Source organism: Microtus oregoni, unplaced genomic scaffold (genome assembly GCF_018167655.1).
Source record: "Microtus oregoni isolate MIOR12 unplaced genomic scaffold, Mior012 000029F_ref0000214, whole genome shotgun sequence".
NCBI classification, from domain to species: Eukaryota; Metazoa; Chordata; class Mammalia; order Rodentia; family Cricetidae; genus Microtus; species Microtus oregoni.
The window spans coordinates 12,486,574-12,506,864 of record NW_024543088.1 but is presented as its reverse complement, the minus strand read 5'-3'; the positions used below and the strand labels follow the sequence as shown (position 1 = coordinate 12,506,864).

The following is a 20,291-nucleotide window of genomic DNA, read 5'->3' as shown; positions in this document are numbered from 1 at the left end:
TGTCTCGAAAAACCAAAAAGAATGAGCAGGCTGAGCATTGGACAGGGAGCAAGTCGGTCAACAGTGTTCCTCCACGGTCCTGCTTCAGTGCCTGCCTTGGCTTGCCTCAAGATGGGCTGTCAGCTGCAAGCCAAATTAACTGTTTCCTCCCTAAGGTGCTTTTGGTCATGGTGTTTTATCACAGCAATAGAAACCCTAACCAAGACACCGTGGTTTCTTATCGTTGAGAACACCAACAAAGAAAAAGTGTAGCTTATCCCACTGACACAATCCTTTCATGGCAGCCGACCTGAAACCACTTGAGTCCAACCTCCTCACAAGGGCCAGGCAATAAAGGCTGAGCAGCAGCGGTGGGTGGAGGAACCAGTCTCTAGAGGAGGAGATAGCGACATAGCCTTCGAGGGACATTAACCCCTCCTGGAAGCCACAGCCATTCAGCTGTCCTCAGGATGCTCCCTGAGCCCATACCTTAAACAGAGAGGAGAACACGTGAAATGTGTACACGGCGCAGGAGCCGTCTGAGTCACACATGAGTTGGTTAATGTGGCTGCGCCAGGCCTCCTCGGCGTCATCACAGGCGGCGGGCTGAAAGGCAGCGAGGATGGCCGAGAAGAAGGGCGAGGGAGGCGGGGACACACCCCTGTCACCTTCTCCAAAGCTGGAAAACACAGAAACCACCACATCAAAAAGTGCCAGCTTCTTGTACCCAGCTGTACAAATTCACCACCCGAGAGTCAGCCTGCTGAGGTGGCTGAGTGGGTCCTTTATTCCCTTCAAGGGCCCTCTGGGGAACTGGCTTTCTTTAGGTTAGAAGAAAATAGACTTTATACCTCTGGTATTTCTATAATTCCTCTTTTTGCCTTTTTGCTTGGGGTTGATGGTTTAAGACTATATAGCCTTGGTTGGTCTGAAACTCACTATGTAGACTAGGCTAGCCTTAAACTCACAGAGATTTGTCTGCCTCTGACTCCTGAGTGCTGGGATCAAAGGAGTTCGCCTCCAGGCCTATTTCTTTCATTCCTAATTTTTTTTGCACAGGCCTTTTATCTCTTCTACCCCTCAGCAAGCCATTGCTCTCCCAGGGGACAGGCTTCAGACCCAACATCTGTCCCCAGCTCCCTATGACCATTCTTCTACACTTCGCACTCAGAACCAGTTGAACTGGATGCTGCCAATGTGTTCCTGATGCAGACAGGCAATGAACGCATGTGCGTAAATGCTCAGAATACTCAGGGATGGGGAGGGCATGGCAGGAATGAAAGAAAGAGAATACAGAATGAAGAAGGCAGACTGGAGGAAGGCAAGGGATACACGTGCAAAGCCTGCTCTTTTCAGGGTGTTCCCTAGGCTTTTTCTTTTGGTGGATGGAGTTCCCTGTCTAGCCACAGGCTGTTACTTAGGTGTCATTTTCAGCATCCACAAATGCAAATATAAAATTGTAACTTTGTTCTAAAGCTGATCCAAACAGCATTAGAATCTGTGGGCTCACTGCAGACACCGAATTGATGCCCGGTTCAATGTCTTCATCTATCCCACCTTCTCTTTGTGCTTGTGTATGTTAGTGCTCTCAGAGGTATCAGCTCACTTAAGAGGCATTAATTTAGCTTGTAAAGAGCCCCTTGTCCGTGTCTTTCAACTCTAAAGAAAAAGAATTTGTTCTCAAGCTTTTCATATTTTGCTTATCTTCAAAGCTTCATGTCCCCCGGGCCTTTTTTGGTTTTCATTGCTCTCTGGCCCTATAAATTCCTGCACGGCCATTCTTTCTTGGTCCCATGGGAAGCCCCACATGGATGATTGCCAGGTTCCCTGTTAGAAAATCTCTACAGCATGAGGACCCGTGGCTTTAGACTCAAGCTAGTAAGTAGCTTGACTGCCACGCACTGTGGCATGGCACGCTCTTGCCTCCCATCTCGCCAAGGGCTGCCTTGCCTTGCAAGGGTATACTGGTCCAGACCCTGATTGCCTTTCTCTTCTGCCTCAGTCATGTCCAGGCTGAAGCTGTCACTGCATTCAAAAGCTGCTGGGAGCTCATTGATGGAACTCGAAAGGTCATCTTCCTGCACGGTGGTGTCCTCCTCTTCAGGGGCAGCTTCAGCCTGCAGTGACAAATTTTAAACCCCAACGTCTGAGAATGTGTAGTAGAAAGCTGGATCCACTGAAGCAGAAATTAAATCCTTAGAGGGACGGAAGTGGGGACATTTACTTTCTAGAACTGCATCCAGAAACTCTCTCTGAAGTATCATTTCTCTACTGTCTGCCGTCCGGTCTCTTCCATAATCACCCCTAAGGGACTCGGGAGATTATCACATTTGATCTGTGTTCGTACTGTACTAGTGCTAACTTTGACACGGTCAGAGAAACACCTCCCTTCCCTTGTCCACTTTCCATGTTTACAGATTAGCAACCTCCGCTTTACGTGCAAAATATTTGCTCAATGTCAGGTTGGCCATTAGGGTGAGAGCGGCAAGAGAATCTACCGCCTTTGTATTCATAAACACTCAGCACTCCTAGAAGAGTTGACGTGTATGTGTGTGAATGCCTGGACCTGTCCCTGGCAGGGGGCCTCATAGGACCACTGGAGTTTTCAAAACCACAAAGAAGCCAGCCGCAGTTAAACTTTGATTTTACAGCTTCAGCTTTAGAGACAGGCACATCCAGGCCTATTCTCCAGTAGGAAATCCGTTTTCCAGTGAAGGCCAGAATGTAGAAGCATTGGTGCACGGCACAGCCGGTGCTCAGAGAAGAATCTAGTGTTTGTGGTGGGGTGACAGGCTCTCTCTACAGAAGGCGCTCCACCACTCACCCACATGCCTGCCTTCCTCTTGCTACCCGCTAAGGGCAGTGGCTAAGGTTCGGGAGGGTGGCTGTCACCTCACCAGAGTGCGGTCAATAAACAAGAACAACTAACTGCACTAGGGCAAGTTGATCTTGGATCAGTGGGAGGCAGGGAAGAGATTCAGAAAGTCAACTGGAAAAAGAGGCTGGGCTTGAGCTGAGGTCAGGGAGGAAGCCAGCCGGAGAATGGACTGTTCTGTGAGAGGAAGGAACTGGACCATACATCAGAGAAGACGAGGAAGGAAATACGTGTACGCGCTTCTCTGAGTCATCTTAAAACAAAAACAAAGTCAAGGTGAAGTAGAGACCCTTACCAGGGGTTAACATCTGGCTCTTGGTTTATAGTATTCTGATTTTTTTGTTTGTTTGTTTGTTTTTTGTTTTTCGAGACAGGGTTTCTCTGTGGTTTTGGAGCCTGTCCTGGAACTAGCTCTTGTAGACCAGGCTGACCTTGAACTCACAGAGATCTGCCTGCTCTGCCTCCCAAGTGCTGGGATTAAAGGCGTGTGCCACCACCACCCGGCTATATAGTATTCTGAATTTAGGATTAATGAGAAATTAGCCAGAATGTCAGAGCTAGATTAGACAGACGGGACAGGCTGTGTCTGTGGAGGTGCCGAGTTTTTATGGATGAATCTGGGTTTTCTCTAGCATCCTAAGTATATCAAATACTCCAGAAATTTTGGTCATGAGAAAATAGATGTCTTTAGAAACAAGACTTAATGTTTTTTGATAGAATTGGATTATTTTTCTTAAAAGAAATCAATCAATCAATCAATCTACCTACCTACCTACTTACCTACCTACCAACTAGCATTTAAAAGAAAAATGGAAAAAATGTATTCATGCTGAAAAACAGCATGTGTTCAGTATATCACATATGTTTTATGATGCTTTTCCAAGAAATTCAACTTAAAAGGTTTTAACCTTAGGATTCTAGTATTTTTGACCGTAGAACAAGATTTTTTGGGGTGTGTGTGCATATATTATTTTGTCCCCCAAAAGGGCATTTCTATCTCTAAGAATCCCAATTATAGTCCTGATTCTCACTTTTGAATTGGGGCAATCTTAGAAATATTTTATATTTAAGCTCTAATATTTTTAGATAATTGTACCTAAGTAGTTGCTATTACTTTAAAGCATTCAAGGGTTTCTTGATTTCAGATCTGTTTTTAGTATACTGTAAAATGATATAGAAAGTGTTATAGTTTCCTTTAGCAGTAACACACACACACACACACACACACACACACACACCCCACAGTTTTCTCTTCAAAGTTGCAAAACCATAGCCAAAGTGAAGGTCAGGAATAATTAATCCCCCCCCCACACACACACAAAGTTTCTCTTTGTAGCCCTGGCTGTCTTGGAACTTGCTCTGTAGACCAGGCTGGCCTTGAACTCACAGAGTTCCACCTGCCTCTGCCTCCTGGGGCTGGGACTAAAGACTTGGGCCACTTCTGCCTGGCCAGGAAAGACTGATTCTATTCTAACTGTGATACACTATTTTGACATTTCTAATTATGAAGAAAAAAAATTTATACTAAAGGGCATATGTGCTGTTATAGCATGCAAGTCCATGGTTTTATGGCTAGGACATTTTCTGTGAATTTTGATAAAATAAAAATTTAGATAAAACTTTAAATAAAATAGCCACAAATTTTTTTTGTTTTAAAGCCAACCTTTTAAGACAAGGACATGATATGCACTGGGTAATGTTTCTCCTCGGGGAGTCTAGCTAGGAGAACTGTATTCAGACCTGGCATAATTTTGTGTGGCTGACATTATATATTCCTATTATGTGCCAAGAGGCACGCATTGAATCAATGAGAAAATTGTATAATTGGTTCCTACACAAGAAAAAATTCCCCCCCTCACGCGTGTATACTCCTACACCTCCCTTGGCGTATTGTTTGATAATATGCCATGCCCAGCCACAACCATCTCTCTCCACCAATCAGAAGCCAACTATTTCATTCTATAAAGGCCTCAGGCCTGACCTCTCAATCAAAGGGAAGTAAGTCTGCTCAAGTCCTGGAGCAGAAAACAAAGTGCCAGGACAGGAGCACAGGCCTCAACCACTTCACTGAGATCCCAGGAATGAAGCGGCTCCACTCTGAACTCCCTCCGCTAGGAATTCTTACCTAGGATTTTTTTTTCTTTTCCCCCACACACTCCAGGAAACTACCATAAAAATTTCCCAAATCTCTTCACCTTTGACCCCTCTGAAATCTGCAGGTTATTTATATCAGGCAAAGAAGCCTCGAAGCTTGCCATTCTGGTGTTGAAGGAATGGGGGTCGGCGGGGGTGGAGTCACAGGCGGTGGTGAGCAGTTCTATAGGATTGGCCTCCTCGGAGGGGGAGAGATTCATGATCTGTTTAAAAAGCAAAGGAAAGAAATGTAACACGGAGTTCCCCTCAAAGGAACGCAGACCGTCACTCTCCAGGTGTTGGCTGACAGGTATGATTTTCCCAGATTCTATGTCATTGTTACTGGACCATCAACAGAGCGGTGGGCAACCCAGTATGACTGTGGCCTCATGGTGCCATCTGCCACCTACGGCGAAGAGGTCACTAAGCCCGCACCCAAGAGTCCAGATTTCAGCTCAGCAGCCATAGAAAGTGTATTTAGCTGGAAACAAAACTTGATTTAATTACAACCAAACCAAACCAAACCACACCAAACCACAGGCAAGGCCTCCCTTTCTCCAGTGGGAGCGCCCCTACTTACAAGGTCTGAATGTTCCAGGATCTGGCTGGCCGTGAGGTCCTCCTCCTCTGATGACTCATCCGAGTCCTCATGGTTCATTTTACTCAGACTGGGAGTGCTTCTGGAGAGCTGGCGCTCCTCCAGGATCTGCGCGTCACACTTGTCCAGGCTGTCCAGGGAACGCCTGCGCACTCCCCAGTTGAAGTTATCCATGCTCTCTCCCTGAAATCACAGCACAGGCAGCTCTTCATGCCCCAGCCCCTGGCACGCACGCCTTCCCACAGTCAGTCCGTCCCATAGCAGAAAGGAAAGTGGTCAGCATCAACCCTCACGCTCCCATCTGTTTTGGTACCCAGGCTTCAGTTCACCGCGGGAGGAGACAAAAGGGCAGACCTTGTCTGTCAAAGAGTGTTCTCTCATGGGTAGAGTGGGGGGCTCTTCTCTTTGGTGTGTGTGTGTGTGTATACATACGGTTTTTTATTTTTTTTTTGAAACAGGGTCTCATTGTTTAGTCTTGGATGGGCTGAAACTCACCTTTGTAGACCAGACTTGCCTCAAACTCACAGAGATCCACTTATCTCTTTCTCTCTCCCAAGAGCTGGGATTAAAGATGTCCACCGCTACACCCAGCAGATAAGATATATATATATATATATATATATATATATATATATATATATATCTTTAAAAGTTGATTTTGTTTTTTTTGTTGTTGTTGTTGTTGTTTTTCGAGACAGGGTTTCTCTGTGGTTTTTGGAGCCTGTCCTGGAACTAGCTCTTGTAGACCAGGCTGTAAAAGTTGATTTTGGTAAACCCTAGAAAACTATTGTGTTTTCAAAAATCTGTCCCCAAAAGGGGAGACCATTAATATTACAATACTTGAAAATTAATGTGTACTCTCTTCTCCCACCAGCCCATTTGAAGAGTTTTCAGAAGGAGGAACAAATTTGTTTGAAGCACATTCCAGAATTTCTTGGCTATTAAGTATAAGAGCATTATGTAAACACCCCAGACTGTCTGCCACAGCAGATTCTACAGATAAAATGCAGTGTTAAAGGCTTGTGAGAGCCAGACAATGTTTGGCGGGCCATGCGCTACTTAGAAGCTGCATCTTGGCTTTTGCTTAGAGTTCGTCTGGAAATCATCGCAAGCAGTGAAGTAGTTAAATTTCTTGCTGTTTCTGCTGACTTACCTATCCTAACGTACTGAGAACCAGCCTAGCTCTACGATGGAGTGTCAAAGCCGGGAGCTCTACCTCAGAGCACTCCGCAAACACCAGCTATTAAATAAGTCTGTTTGTTTGGCAAACATAACTTTGTTTTCTTGCAGAAATGAATATAGGATTTGCCTTTTGCTTTTCTCTCAGGACTAGAGGAAGGTCTCTACCCTGATGATAAACACATTTTAGTCTAAATGAGGTCACCTGGGTTAGAACTAGCCTCTTCCGCCCCATAGAGTGGCCACCTGAGATGTGGCTTGACGGCTCCTGAAGCAGAACAGAGCTTCTGACTAGAGGTCAGCGAGCAGCAGGACAACCCGAGAGCTGCCAGTGAGCCTACAGTGTGGCGGGTGGGAGGCCGATTTTCCTACTCTGGTTCAAGTCTCTTGTTCCTGACTCCAGGTAAGGCAGATTTGTCGGTGCCAGAGACCTCGGTGTCATACGGGCCTCCCTGGTGTCACATGTCTCTCCCCAGGGTCACAGACCTCAGTGTTACATGCCTTTCCTGTAACAAACATTGGCCTAGCTTGTCCAAATAGCTTTGGCTATCTGTGAGGGAAAGCAATAGTAAGACTCTTAAACACATTGCTCCAGATACAGACACTACTACTGTCATCTCTCCCTGTTATGGTATTTTTAGGATTCATGAATTATTATTATAATTGTTTTTCTGAGACAGGGTTTCTCTGTGTAGCCCTGGCTGTCCTGGGACTCACTTTGTAGACCAGGTTGGCCTCAAACTCAGAGATCCACCTGCTTCTGCCTCCCAAATGCTGAATTAAAGGCGTGCGCCACCATGCCCAGTTGGATTTATTTGTTGTTATTTTATGTGTATGTTTGCCTGCATGCATGCACATGCACCGTGTGCATGCAGTGCCCAGAGAGGCCAGAGGAGGGCATCAGGTCCCTGAAATTGAAGTTATGGATGGCTCTGAGCTGCTTGGGTGCTGGGAACCAAACCTGATTCTGTATTCATGCTTTTACGCTGTATGGGTTGGGCTTCCCTAATATGAAGTATTCCAAAACCCCAAATTTTTGAGCACCATCATGGAGGCCCCCCCAAGTAGAAAATTCCATGGTATAGATCACAGTCAAAACCCAGGACCCTTAAAAATGCTGTATAAAATTAGCTGTAGGCTATCTTTCCAGCCCCCAGCCCAATTTTCTCAGCATGGCACAGAATACCCTCAGTGAGGGTTGCCCATCCTGTCTCTCCACCAGATGTCCAGTTTGTATCTTATGTCACATACAAAGTTAAAAGCCAAAACCCTGTTTGTTTATAATGCCAGATAATGTATGTAAGAATACAGAGCATGGTTAACTATTTCAAATGGATCATTTGCACATACAGTTATCAAACGTAAACATAACACCCAGAGTTTATGCTGGGGCAGCAGAATATTCACAAATACCCAAGAAATGTCAAAAATGATAGTCCTGAAATTATTTTGAATAAAATTCTGTTAGAATGATTGCTGTTGTTATCATTGGAGTGCTGGGGACGGAAGCAGGACTTTGTGCACGATAAGAAAATGCTCTACTATTGAGCTTTACCCCAACCAAGAAAACAACGGTCATCAAACATATTTCTCCAAATGAAGCTACTTAGAGTGAGTCCTAAAGTGACAGGGTCATGGCTCAGCTTCTTTAAGACAGGTGCCAGGGCGTCCTTACTATTGGCACCGCCCTTTTCTTGAAGGACACTTGGCTTGGATGAAAATCTATCTATTGCCAGACAGAGAGCTAGCTTTGGAGTCTTAGAAAAGGAAGTGAATTCCTTTTTCTTTTTGTTTGTTTGTTTTGTTTTTCGGCAGTGCTGGGGATGGAACCCAGTCCTCATTTGTGCTAAGTAGACAGTCTATAACTCAGACATATCCTTAGTCTGATCTCACTTTCTCCAGAATAGCAGAACTCATCCAGTGTGTAACTGCCCCATCAGGAACAATTGGGTGCCTAGCCATAGACCCTATTCGAAGACTTGTCTCCTCTCAAGGGAAACAACCATGCAACTTCCAGAACCAAGGATAATAAAGCATTTTTGTATTTTAGAATATATTTCCATACGAGAGCAGCCACGGGGGGGGGGGGGGGCGCAACAAAACAAGACGAAACAAAAACCACCTACTATCACACACAGCTAACTAGAAGTCTAGACACAAACAGGCATTCGTGTGCTGGAGGGGATGCGGGGGGGGGGATCACTCACGTTGTTATATAACTATGTAATGATACAATCCACCAGTGCACAAATTAGGGATAGTGGGGTCTTACCTGAAGTTCCTGGGAGGCAGTTTGAACGGACAGAAAAACAAACAGAAGGTCTATTTTAAATGATTGTATAAAGTACTCCAGCATATTTTAGCTTGCACACAACAACTAACAGTGTTAATTAACAACATATTCTTTGGTAGACACAACCTAAAATAAATGAAGGAAAATATGCGCTAACCCCAGTGAGAAAGTCAACGTCAGAGTCAACGTCAGAGTTCCCGTGTGTCTTCCAGGAAGATGGCGAGGCTGAAGTGACCTGAGGCCACTTTTAGAAACAGCTTCCTCCTGACTTCAACGACAATGCTGTTGCCTTTAGCACCTCTTTATTTAGAATGCCTGAATACTCCTTCCTGAGAAAACGGTTAAATGTCCCGGGAGAGATAAGAGAGTCAAGAAAGTGGCACCAGCTGACCACACTCATGAGGCTAAAAGTGTTTGCGCTTGTGGTCAGTCTACCTTGGATGTGAAATCCAAGCGTGGACACAGAGCCCGGGAGATCCTGCGAGCTTCAAGGGCAAAAGCCCTTATGAAGATTTTAGTCAAGTTCCAGAAGCTATTTAATGACAAGGGATAAACACAACAAAAACAGCTTGGGTGTTTGTTTGCTCTTTGTTTTCTGTTTAGGCAACCGTGTTTCGATTGGAGAAGCCAGAACATGCCTGCATTGCTGTCTTATCACCGGTTATTTGCCACTGGCGGGACTGTCCGACTGACTGGTGTAGGGGATGCCAGCCGTGGTCTGACTGTGCTGCACACCCCATACCTGCCAACTGAGTCCTCATGTTGGGTCCACAGGTAGGGCTTTACTATACCCATTGACTTAAGGAGCAGACCTTGAGATGATGCTCAAATGCTTCCATGTCCTGTCCACACCTCAGTGTCTTATTTTAGTTCAGACACTGCAAAACAACCTCGAGGGTTTATTCCTTTAGTACGGAGACTAGGATTCTCTGTGCTGACTAAGGTGACTTTGAACTCCTGGGCTCAAGAGTGCCTTCAGGTACCTGGGACTACAGACATACACCCCCTTTGTTCGGATAAATTTTTCTTATTCTCTCAAGCTCCTTATACACATGTTAATCTTTTAAAATATTTATTTCATTTTATGTGTATGGAGGGTTTTGTCTGCAGGTAAATATGTGCACCATGCCCAGGCAGTGTCTGCAGAGGCCTGAAGAGGGCGTAGGATTCCCCCTGGAACTGGAGTTACAGATGGCTGTATACTGCCAGGTAGGTGCTGGGAACTGAACCTGGGTCCTCTAGAAGAGCAGCTTGTACTATTAACTGCTGAACCATCTCTCCAGCCCCCTAACCTTTTTTTCCTTTTTTTTTCCTTTTTTTCTTTTTTTCCGAGACAGGGTTTTTCTGTAGCTTTGGAGCCTGTCCTGGAACTAGCTCTTGTAGACCAGGCTGACCTTGAACTCACAGAGACCTGTCTATCTCTGCCTCCCAGAGTGATGGATTAAAGGTGTGCACTACCCAGCTTCTTTTGTTTATTAAGACAGGGTGTCACTATGCAGCCCTGGCTGTCTGGCCTTAAACTCACTGAGATCCACCTGCCTCTGCCTCTCCAGTGCTGGGATTAAAGGCGTGTGCCACAACTAGCAGTAACAGCCAGCAGTACTTTTTTTTTTTTTTTTACTGCTTTTGTGGGGGGCAGAGATGGAGATACAGCCCAGGGCCTTGAGCATAGTAGGCAAACACTCTACCAATGGTGCCAACCTCAGCCAGTGCTTTTTAGGTCTGGGTTTGCTCAGTGTGTTATCTAGGGAAATAATAATTACTCTGTGTATCTGCATCTTTCCTGCTGGGACATCTAGGGCAAAATGCGGCCCTGGGAGGTCAACCGAAGACAGCACTTTGGCCTCAACTAGACATAAGTGGGGTTAACCCCTCCTGTAGTCATGTTCTTTCAGGCAGCCACTCAGAATCTTGTTTTCCCCTAAGATTACGGTTAAGTTAGGAGACACCCACCTACTGCAGGCTATAATAAACTTTAACTTGGGGCCTCTTTAGCTGCAAAAGCAGGCGAAAGCCCCTTGGAACCGAGAGTGCATTGCATTCAATAGGAACGGGACCAAGGCAGCATTATGAGACAGAATCTCACTCAATCAGTTGAGTTTTCATTCCCTGGAGGCAAAACCCTGCCCTTCCCAGGGAACAAGCCCTGAGTTGTACAAATGAAGATGATTCTCTTCCTCCTCCTAGACCCACAGATAGCAGAAGAGCATCTCATTACCATGATTGCCATTCCAAACAAGCAGATCTGCACACGCCTGCCAGGACCTGAATTCAGCGGCTCTAGAGGTCTGGAATGTTGACCACCAGCTAACCCAAAGCAGGGAAGAGACAGTAGGTCCCCGTCTCATGTTTTAAAGTTTATCCCAAGCATTAATGCTTTCATCAAACACAGCACAAGAATGCAGGAGCCCTCAGGCTCTGACCTCACGGGGTGGCAAGCTGGCTTTGAAGTACCTACATCACAGGGACTTTACATTTGGAATGAAATGTTTAGCATATTTTTTTTTTTTGCCCGGGTCCCAGTGAACTTGCTTAGAAATGATGCATTCCTGTGATTAAATAAAAAAGTCCCCCTCCCTGGACTACACACGCAGTCTTTGTGTAGTTATTACGACTCAGATCTTTGCCATGTAGAAAGAAGCTGGCAGCTTTACTGCGAGCCCAGACAGGAAGGGTGGGGTAACTTTTGCAAAAGTGAAGCTGCTGTGCTTCGGAGAAGTGGATTCAAAACGGAGTTTACTGCTTCCCAACTAGAGACCTTGCTGTAGAGAGTGGCCAGCAGGGAAAGCGACACTGTTTGGTCGGCCCAGGACAAACTGAGAGGGTGACCACGACAGAGACTACACCGTACCTCCCCGTCCTCCAGTTCCACATCCAGGAAATCGAAGTCCCTGAAGACTCGGAACTGTTGCTCACTGTTGGTATCATCCATGTTCTCCTGCTCCCGGGTGCCGTCCTCCGATGACACCAGGCTGGTCTGGTGCTCCGGCAGGTCCAGGTCCCCACACGAGGAAAAAATCACCTAGGAATCAGAGGAATCCTCTCTTGAGAAACTCACCTTCCTTCGCTTGTTTGTGCAACGAGTGATGGCCATTGGCTCCCGGGAGAACTGTGTCTCCAGTACACACCTAATTCCTTACGTGGGTATTTTTAGAAAGTTCTTTTATTATTTATGTTGGACAGGGGCCTTCGGATTAAACACGCTGCAAACACTCAAGTGCTTACACTACAAAAGCATTCAAGAGTTGACTAGCTATTAAAGTGGACAGTGGGATACTGTGTGTGTAAAACAACTAAGCATGTGTTCACAAACAAACTGGAGCAGCTGAAATTTTCCACTCTTTTTAAGCTTACTGAGGTTAGACATTATCTACCTTCACAATCAAATGTCCATAAATAATATTTTAAGGATGACGTCAAGCTATGTTATTGTAAAATGAACCGCGGGAACAAAGGCTTCAACCCTTCGCGAGACTAACCAGAGACTGGGAAGGGTTAGTAAAGAGAAGCCAAATCCCCAGGCTTGGGTTCCTTTCGTTTAGACATTTTTTTCTTAATTAGTTAACTTTTTGAGACAGGGTCTCACCGTGTGTCCTGGTTGGCCTGGAACTCTCTATGTAGACAAGGGTGACCCTAAATTCAGAGGTGTGTCTGCCTCTGCCTCCCAAGTGCTGGGATAAACAGAGGGTTTGGCTCAGTGGCAGAACATCTGCCTCATATAAAGAGTCTCTGGGTTCAAGCTGCAGCAAAACCATGGGGTGGGGTGGAGAGAGAGAGAGAGACATAAAAACCAAGTGCTGGGATTAAAGGAACGAGCCACCATGCCCAGATACTGAGACATTAACAGATCTTTAAAAAAACGGTTTGTTCTGCCTTTGATTTTTGAGATTAAGGTCTCATTCTGTCTCTCAGGCTGCCATAGAACTCTTCATGTAGCCCAGGCTAGCCTCCAATTCAGGATGGTCCTCTTGCCTCAGTCTCTGGGTTACTAGGCTTACGGGTATAAGTCACCATACCTGGCTTAATAGAACTTTTAAGAACTAATAGACAGCAAAGGGTTTGCTGAATACAGCTATGAAATCAAATCGAAAGCTTTCTTTTGTGAACTGAAATCCCCAGGGGAAAAAATGGGTGTGGGGGAGACATACCTGTGTTGAAGATTCTACAAGAATGAATGATCATGGGGTGGTGGTGGCTCATGCCTTTAATCCCAATACTTGGGAGGTGAATGCAGATGGATTTCTGAGAATTTGAGGCCAGCCTAGTCTACAGAGTGATTTCCAGGACAGCCAGAGCTGTTATGCAGAGAAACCCTGTCTTGAAAAACTAAAATAGAAACCAAAACAGACACAAAAGCAACCACTCCCACCAGAAAGAAAGAATGAGCGAGTAGAACTCCATTATTGTAGAGCTGGAACATTGCTGATCTAAGATCATCTTGGGCGATTTCTAGTCCTCTTGATGACAATCCTTTGCTCACCCTTGGGTCTGACCCAACAGCCATTTGATTAGTAAGTAAAACCTTTGAATTATATTCTTTGTAGGCCACTAGCTTCTGCCAATCGAAGCTAAGGATGTCATCAGGTGACGTCTAGCGGCAGGGGTTCCCCTGCCTCATGTCACCTGCCTGCTGTCTGCAACAGTGCATGTGGTAAACGTCACAGTTTATAAGGAAAGTTCCATGGGTCAACCCGAGTCTGTGTTCCCAGGCCACAGTCACTAAACTGTGCCTCAAGTATCTTATTTTTTGGAGAGTTATTTTCTGTGTTGACATTTGATATAAATATTATATTATTTCCTGGTTCCTTTTAAAGTAGGCAAATTATTAGAATAACAGAAATATAACCAATCTCTCTCCAGGGTATAAAGAGAAAACGAGTGTGGCATGTAGTATTTTTTCCTCTCTAGTGTTGTAAACACAGCTCTGTGTTTTGGACTGTATAGATTAAACATCTCAGTCTAAAAATCTAAAATATTAAAATGTTTTAAATCTGCAGCTCTTATTTATTAATTAATTTACCGAGACAATGTTTCTTGTTTCTCTTTATAGTTCTGAATGTCACTCTGTAGACCAGGCTGGCCTTGAACTCACAGAGATCCTCCTGCCTTTGCCTCCTGAGTGCTGAGATTAAAGGCGTGCGTCACCATGTCTGGTTTAAATCTAAAACTTTTTTTTTTTCTGAGACAGGGTTTTGCTGTAGTTTTAGAGCCTATCCTGGAACTAGCTCTTGTAGACCAGGCTGGCCTCGAACTCAGAGATCCGCCTGCCTCTGCCTCCCGATTGCTGGGATTAAAGGTGTGCGCCATCACCGCCTGGCCAAATATAAAACTTTTAAAGTGATGAAATGCTCCAAATTTTCAAATTTTGGAGAAGTCCAGATTTTGAGGAATGATCACTGGATCAAGTGTCACCCAGTTTGCCAGAATCTGAAATACATTGAAGCCGGGAGCAACCTGGTCCCAAGCATTTCGGATAGGGAATATGTCACCCATTTCCCACAAACTGTATGCAACATGACACACTCGTGTGAGCAGGATCACAAACGAGCATGTTAGAGAAATCAAACAGAGGGCCATGGCATTTTCAACGTGAGTCCGATTTCCTCCATGGAGACACCTTTCCTGGTGTGCGCTGTAATAATTGGAACCTAATACAGGCAGACACTGTCACCAGAAAATCCGAGGGTGTTCAGTGTGAAGTTAGGGGAAAAGTGCTGCCCACAGCATCAGTGAGAAGCAGCCCCCACTGACCGTTGTCCACAGCGGAACCCGAGGCTCTGGTTCCACTTTGCCGTGGGCCACCGTGCCCTGAACAATGCCACCGGAGCAGCTGCAAACTCTCTGATCATGAAGACACACTCCAAGGGTAACTTCAACAGAAGCCCTGTTTAGCTGGTGCGTTCCCAGCGACACGAGCGATCAGGTGACATGCTGGCAAGCTTTCTTGGGCGGCTATTATTTTACCCGCTCATGTGGAGCAGACACAGTCTGGGACATTAAAACACAGCTTCACAGAGAAATCTGCACTGATTCTAAATTACTTAGTCCTCTACTCTATTTCTTCTTAAAGTAAGACTAGCTGGGTGGTGGTGGCGCATGCCTTTAATTCCAGCACTCAGGAGGCAGAGGCAGGTGGATCTTTGTGAGTTTGAGACCAGCCTGGTCTACAAGAGCTAGTTCCAGGGCAGGCTCCAAAGTTACAGAGAAACCCTGTTTCGAAAAAATAAATAAGGATAGACTAAAGATACTGTAAGCTACAAAAATATGCATAGAATCCAGGCCCTGAGGTTTTTAGCATTTTTTTCTAAAAATACGCTCAATAGAAATTTGAATTTTCTATTAATTTCAGAAATCGCCTCTGAGCATTGGTCATCTTTTCATCTGAAAACCTGAAGGCATTTTTTTTTCTAACTATAACACCAGTGAAATTTTATATGGCATCGTTTGATGAATAGTTAGGTTGTTTTTGTTTTTAGTTTTTCGAAACAGGGTTCCTCTGTAGCTTTGGAGCCTGTCCTGGAACTAGCTCTTGTAGTCCAGGCTGGCCTTGAACTCACAGAGATCCACCTGCCTCTGCCTCCCTAGTGCTGGGATTAAAGGCGTGCGCCACCACCGCCGGGCTATAATATTTTTAGTGAACTGCCAATACATTCTTACTTTTATGCTATTTTACGTAAGTAAAATGGTGATATAATATAGTGAGCGTGCAGTGAGCAAAACTATTTTCAAGAGGAATCAGAGGAATTTGCCTGTAGCCATGGAGATGCGATGGACACTATCACATGTGTGGTGATGTAGCCTGGGTGTGTTTACACAAATAAACAGAGGTCTGAACACAACTGACATCAGTTAAACCCTTCCTTGTTTCTGAACTGAGATGACAATTCATGGGGTGCAGAGGAATAACGTGGGCTAAATGTCGATGGTGGCTATCAGACTCGTCATTCACATTAGAATCTTCCAGATCAATGTCAGAACAGACGAAAGGCAAAAGCAATACGATAGCAAGATGACCATGGTACACGATAGAACTTACAGATGGGTTTTTGCTTAGTCCGACTTCTTGGCCACACAGAGAAAGGACGTGAACCAATTTCTCTTTTGTTCTTTTCTGGAAAAACAAAACAAAACAACAAAAAAAATAAAAACACAGGTTTTCATTCTGGGGTCCCATGAGCAAATCTGCCTTAATAGGATAGGTCCTAGCTACAAAGAGTGGACGGTCATGCTGAAAATGTAGTTCCAGGTATTTGAGGTATAAGACACACAGACTTGGCACAGTCAAATAGCAGCAGCATATTCAAATATTTTCTATATGCTGAGTTAACTGTCCTCACTAGAATTACCATTTTTGTGATGAACTGATATGACCAAAGCAGGTTGGGGAGGAAAGGGTTTATGTGGCTTACACTTCTACATCACAGTCCATCACTGAAGGAATCAGGACAGGAACTCAAACAGGGCAGGAACCTGGAGGCAGGAACTGATGCAGAGGTCATGGAGGGGTGCTGCTCACTGCCTTGTTTGCCTGTGGCTTACTCAACCTGCTTTCTTATACACTCCAGGACCACCTACCCACAATGTGCTGGGCCCTCCCCCCATCAATCGCTAATTAAGAAAATGGCCTACAGGTTTGCCTGCAGCCTGATCTTTCAGAGGCATTTTCTCAATCAGGTCCCCGTAGTTTTGATGACTCTAGTGCGTGTTAAGTTGACAGAAAACTATTCAGCAGAGTTATACAAATTGCTATCAGGTCTGGGTAGATGGCCCAGCTGGTAAAGATGCTCACTGTCAAGCCTGGCTCCAGGAGTAAGATGCCCTGAGCCCACATGGTGGAAAGAGAATTGACTCTACAAGTTGTCCTGTTGCCTCCACACATATGGTACGGTTGGCATGTGCTATGGCACATGCACAATCCCTCAAAAATACATGAAGTTAAAAATGGAAAATTATTTTTTTGAGGTGCTAAGGAGTAAGTCCAGGGCTGCAATGCATGCTAGGCAAATGTTCCTAACACAGAGATGCATCCCTAGCTCTCTTTTAAAATTTATTTATTTATTTATTTTTTAAAAATATTTATTTATTTGTTATGTATACAATATTCTGTCTGTGCATATGCCTGCAGGCCACAAGAGGGCACCAGACCCCATTACAGATGGTTGTGAGCCACCATGTGGTTGCTGGGAATTGAACTCAGGACCTTTGGAAGAGCAGGCAATGCTCTTAATCTCTGAGCCATCTCTCCAGCCTCTCTTTTAAAATTTATTTTAAAATTAAAACCATTTTTATTTTATGTGTATGGGTGTTTTGCCTGCATGTGTATATGTGCACCACATGTATGCAGTGCACATGGAGGCCAGAAGAGGGCATCAGTCCCCTGTAACTGGAGTTACTGATGCTTGTGAGTTCGCATCTGAACCTAGGTCCTATACAGGAAACAGTGCTCTTAACTGCTGAGCCATCTCTCCAGCCCTATATTATTAATTTTAAAGTGAGTATTAACTAAAACAAGGCTCTCTCTATATTTGAGCCATATAGAGCAACCCTGTTATCCAGGTGGGTGTGTGTCTACATGACAATCAATTCCTAGGCCCTTCCGTGGCCATCCGTGGGCTCCCTGGACATTGCTTCTTGTATGTTATCACTTTGTTTCCGAAAGGCTTGGCTTCCCTTCCATCAGGAAGAAATCTACTTTGTTACAGATAAGCCTTTTATGGCTCCAATGAGAGAATACTTTTACAGTCTGTAGACTGAAAACATTGTTATTCATAAACCATGGTAAAGTCAGAATTAAATCCTTTTGTTTTTCTTCATAAACCTCCTTTTGAAACCTTTTATGTATGAAGATTCTTCTAGAATCAACTACATTTTCCAAAAAGAAAATGAGGGCTTCAGAATGAAAAGAAATATCATGAACCTAGAGATGTTAATGTAGTCATAAAATAATCTTGCAAATCCCCTTTTATCTGATTTTGGTTTGTTAGATGGAAACTTCTAGAAGCTGCTATTCATGATAAGATCCTCTTCCTCCTTTTTTTTCCTCCTCCATTTTTTTTCTTTGAGACGGGGTCCCTGTATGTAGCCCTAGATGTCCTTGAACTACATGGACCAGGCTGACTTCGAACTCACAGAGATCCACCTGCCTCTGCCTCCCGAGTGCTGGGATTAAAGGCATGTGCTACCACTGTCTGGCTAAGATTTTCTTTCTTTATGGAACTTGGTTCACTGCATCTTTCACCCCAAATTATAGGATTTCTCAATATGGGACCATTTCAAAGCCAGACAGGAGGGCTTTGCTGCTGAAGGGCGGAGATCTCTCAGTTATTTCCCCAAGTCTCATTCTCCAAGTCTGAGATGAACTTAATGGAGCAATAAGGCTCAGGAGTGAACTGTTCTCATCTCCCTGACTATCATGATTTCAGCCATCAGCCATTGCAGTGTGCTGCTAGGCTCTGTGCTGGCCTCCAGGTCTGTAGGTGGCAGCTGTGAGGTGTGCAGACACAGTACTGGGCTTGCCCGGTGTCCACCTAGTCTGCTTCCAACAACTCAGGCTTTCTTTCTATCCTGGGAAGGTCTCCTCTCTGTTCCTTCAAGCACTGTGCAAGAGTTCCTTTTCCTGGGCTGGAGAGATGGCTCAATGGTTAAGAGCACTGGTTGCTTTTGCAGAAAACCTGGATTCAGTTCCCAGCACCCACAAGGCAGCTCCCAACCATCTGGAAGGCAGTTCTGGGGAATCTGGTGCCCTCTTCTGGCTCCCACAGGTGCTGCATGCACATGGTGCACAGACATACAGACACAGGGGAAGCACTCATACACATGGACTAAAGATAAATCAATCTCACAAAAGGCTCCTTTTCCAAAACTACTGTGGATGTCAGAAGAGGGCGAGTCTCCATTCTGAAATCGTCAGAACCCAAAACCCTGAAAATTTGGAGCCACTAGAATTTGCTGTTGCTTCCTATAGAAAGGGTCTCTCTGAGAATGGAGCTAATAGTGGGGCCAGCAGGAGACCAAGGACTTGAGAAGGGAAGGTGGGGCAGTGAGAAGGAGAGAGAGTGTAAGATCTGAATCCTAACATTTGGGATGCAGCTGTCAGCAGTTGGGGGTGCAACTGTGCTTAGAGCCAAGATGGATACTGCTGTCATTTTGATCTTCAATTTTTAATCAAAAGTCTACATGCCAAAGGCTTAGTCAGCAGCCTGCAGTGCCTACTGGGAGATGGTGGACCTTTTAGGAGGGGGAGCTTAGTGGGAGGAAGTTAGATCGCTGGAGGTGAGCTCCTGAAGGGGACAGCAGGTACTGGTATTTTGAGGACTCATTTGGTCATGGGTAGGAGGCGAGGGTCAGGACTACCTCACACATAAGGCTACCACATGAAGGGAAGCTCAGGTTTGTTCCCCAAGCTATAGGAACCAGAACCAATAAGCGAAGAGGCAAGAGTCGATCAGCTAAACCCAACGGGCTGTTCCCGACAGAAGGATTGCCCTTTCAACGCTGTGAGACCCCGTTGCTGGAGGCACCGGAGTCTGCATGGCCACACGATTAGGGGTAGTGGTGAATGGCAGACTTTAGTTCCACATAGGGCGCCGTACCTGAGAATACTGGGGTCTCTTCCAGCTCACAGGAACAAGGACATTGGAGTTGGAGCCTGAGGAGGTGGATGACGCACTCCGGGTGACAGCCATTGCTCTAGGCTTCCCATCCCGTCCAGAGGAGTTCTGTAGTTCATCATACCGTCTCCCGATGATTGGCGTCTGGAGGAAGAACAATGCAGAGGTATGATTATTCCACCCGAAAGCTTCTCCAGTATAAGGACCTGTCAGCTTAGAAGTAATTAAAATCCGATCAACGTGGTTAGAGCCAGATCAGACAGTGAAACTTGGTGTCACACCCAGGCTCATTTCCCTGGTGTTCAAGACACGTTCTGAGCCATTTGCACACCATGAGCACCCTGGTGGTCAGCAAGAAACCAGTGCAATGACTTCACTATACTTTAGATCAATGGTTTTCAACCAGTGAGTCACGACCCCCTCACCAAACCTCTATCTCCAAAAATATTTACATTATGATTCATAACAGTAGCAAAATTATAGTTATGAAATAGCAACTAAGTTAATTTTGTGGCCGGGAGTCAGCACAACATGAGGAGCTGTATTAAAGGGTCCCCGCAATGGAGCAGTCTTTGTACACTGTAAATATGTATTTTCAGTCTTTGTACACTGTAAATATGTATT

At 45.1% G+C, this 20,291-nt stretch overlaps 1 protein-coding gene across 6 annotated transcripts in view; it reads right to left on the bottom strand.

The window, feature by feature from the left end:
- Fry (FRY microtubule binding protein) overlaps window positions 1-20,291 on the bottom strand; it is a 388,874-nt gene that overhangs the window by 27,224 nt on the left and 341,359 nt on the right. For 3 of the 6 annotated variants that reach the window (XM_041677848.1, XM_041677843.1, XM_041677846.1), the window contains 8 exons: window positions 19,650-19,811; window positions 16,094-16,168; window positions 11,909-12,079; window positions 9,037-9,045; window positions 5,568-5,768; window positions 5,050-5,211; window positions 1,930-2,096; window positions 469-658 (listed from right to left, as the gene is read on the bottom strand). In XM_041677848.1, coding sequence (XP_041533782.1) covers window positions 469-658; window positions 1,930-2,096; window positions 5,050-5,211; window positions 5,568-5,768; window positions 9,037-9,045; window positions 11,909-12,079; window positions 16,094-16,168; window positions 19,650-19,811 — 1,137 coding nt within the window. Of the gene's footprint in view, window positions 1-468; window positions 659-1,929; window positions 2,097-5,049; window positions 5,212-5,567; window positions 5,774-9,036; window positions 9,046-11,904; window positions 12,080-16,093; window positions 16,169-19,649; window positions 19,812-20,291 lie in introns of all 6 variants that reach the window. The other 3 variants (XM_041677845.1, XM_041677847.1, XM_041677844.1) reach the window with 2 other exon arrangements.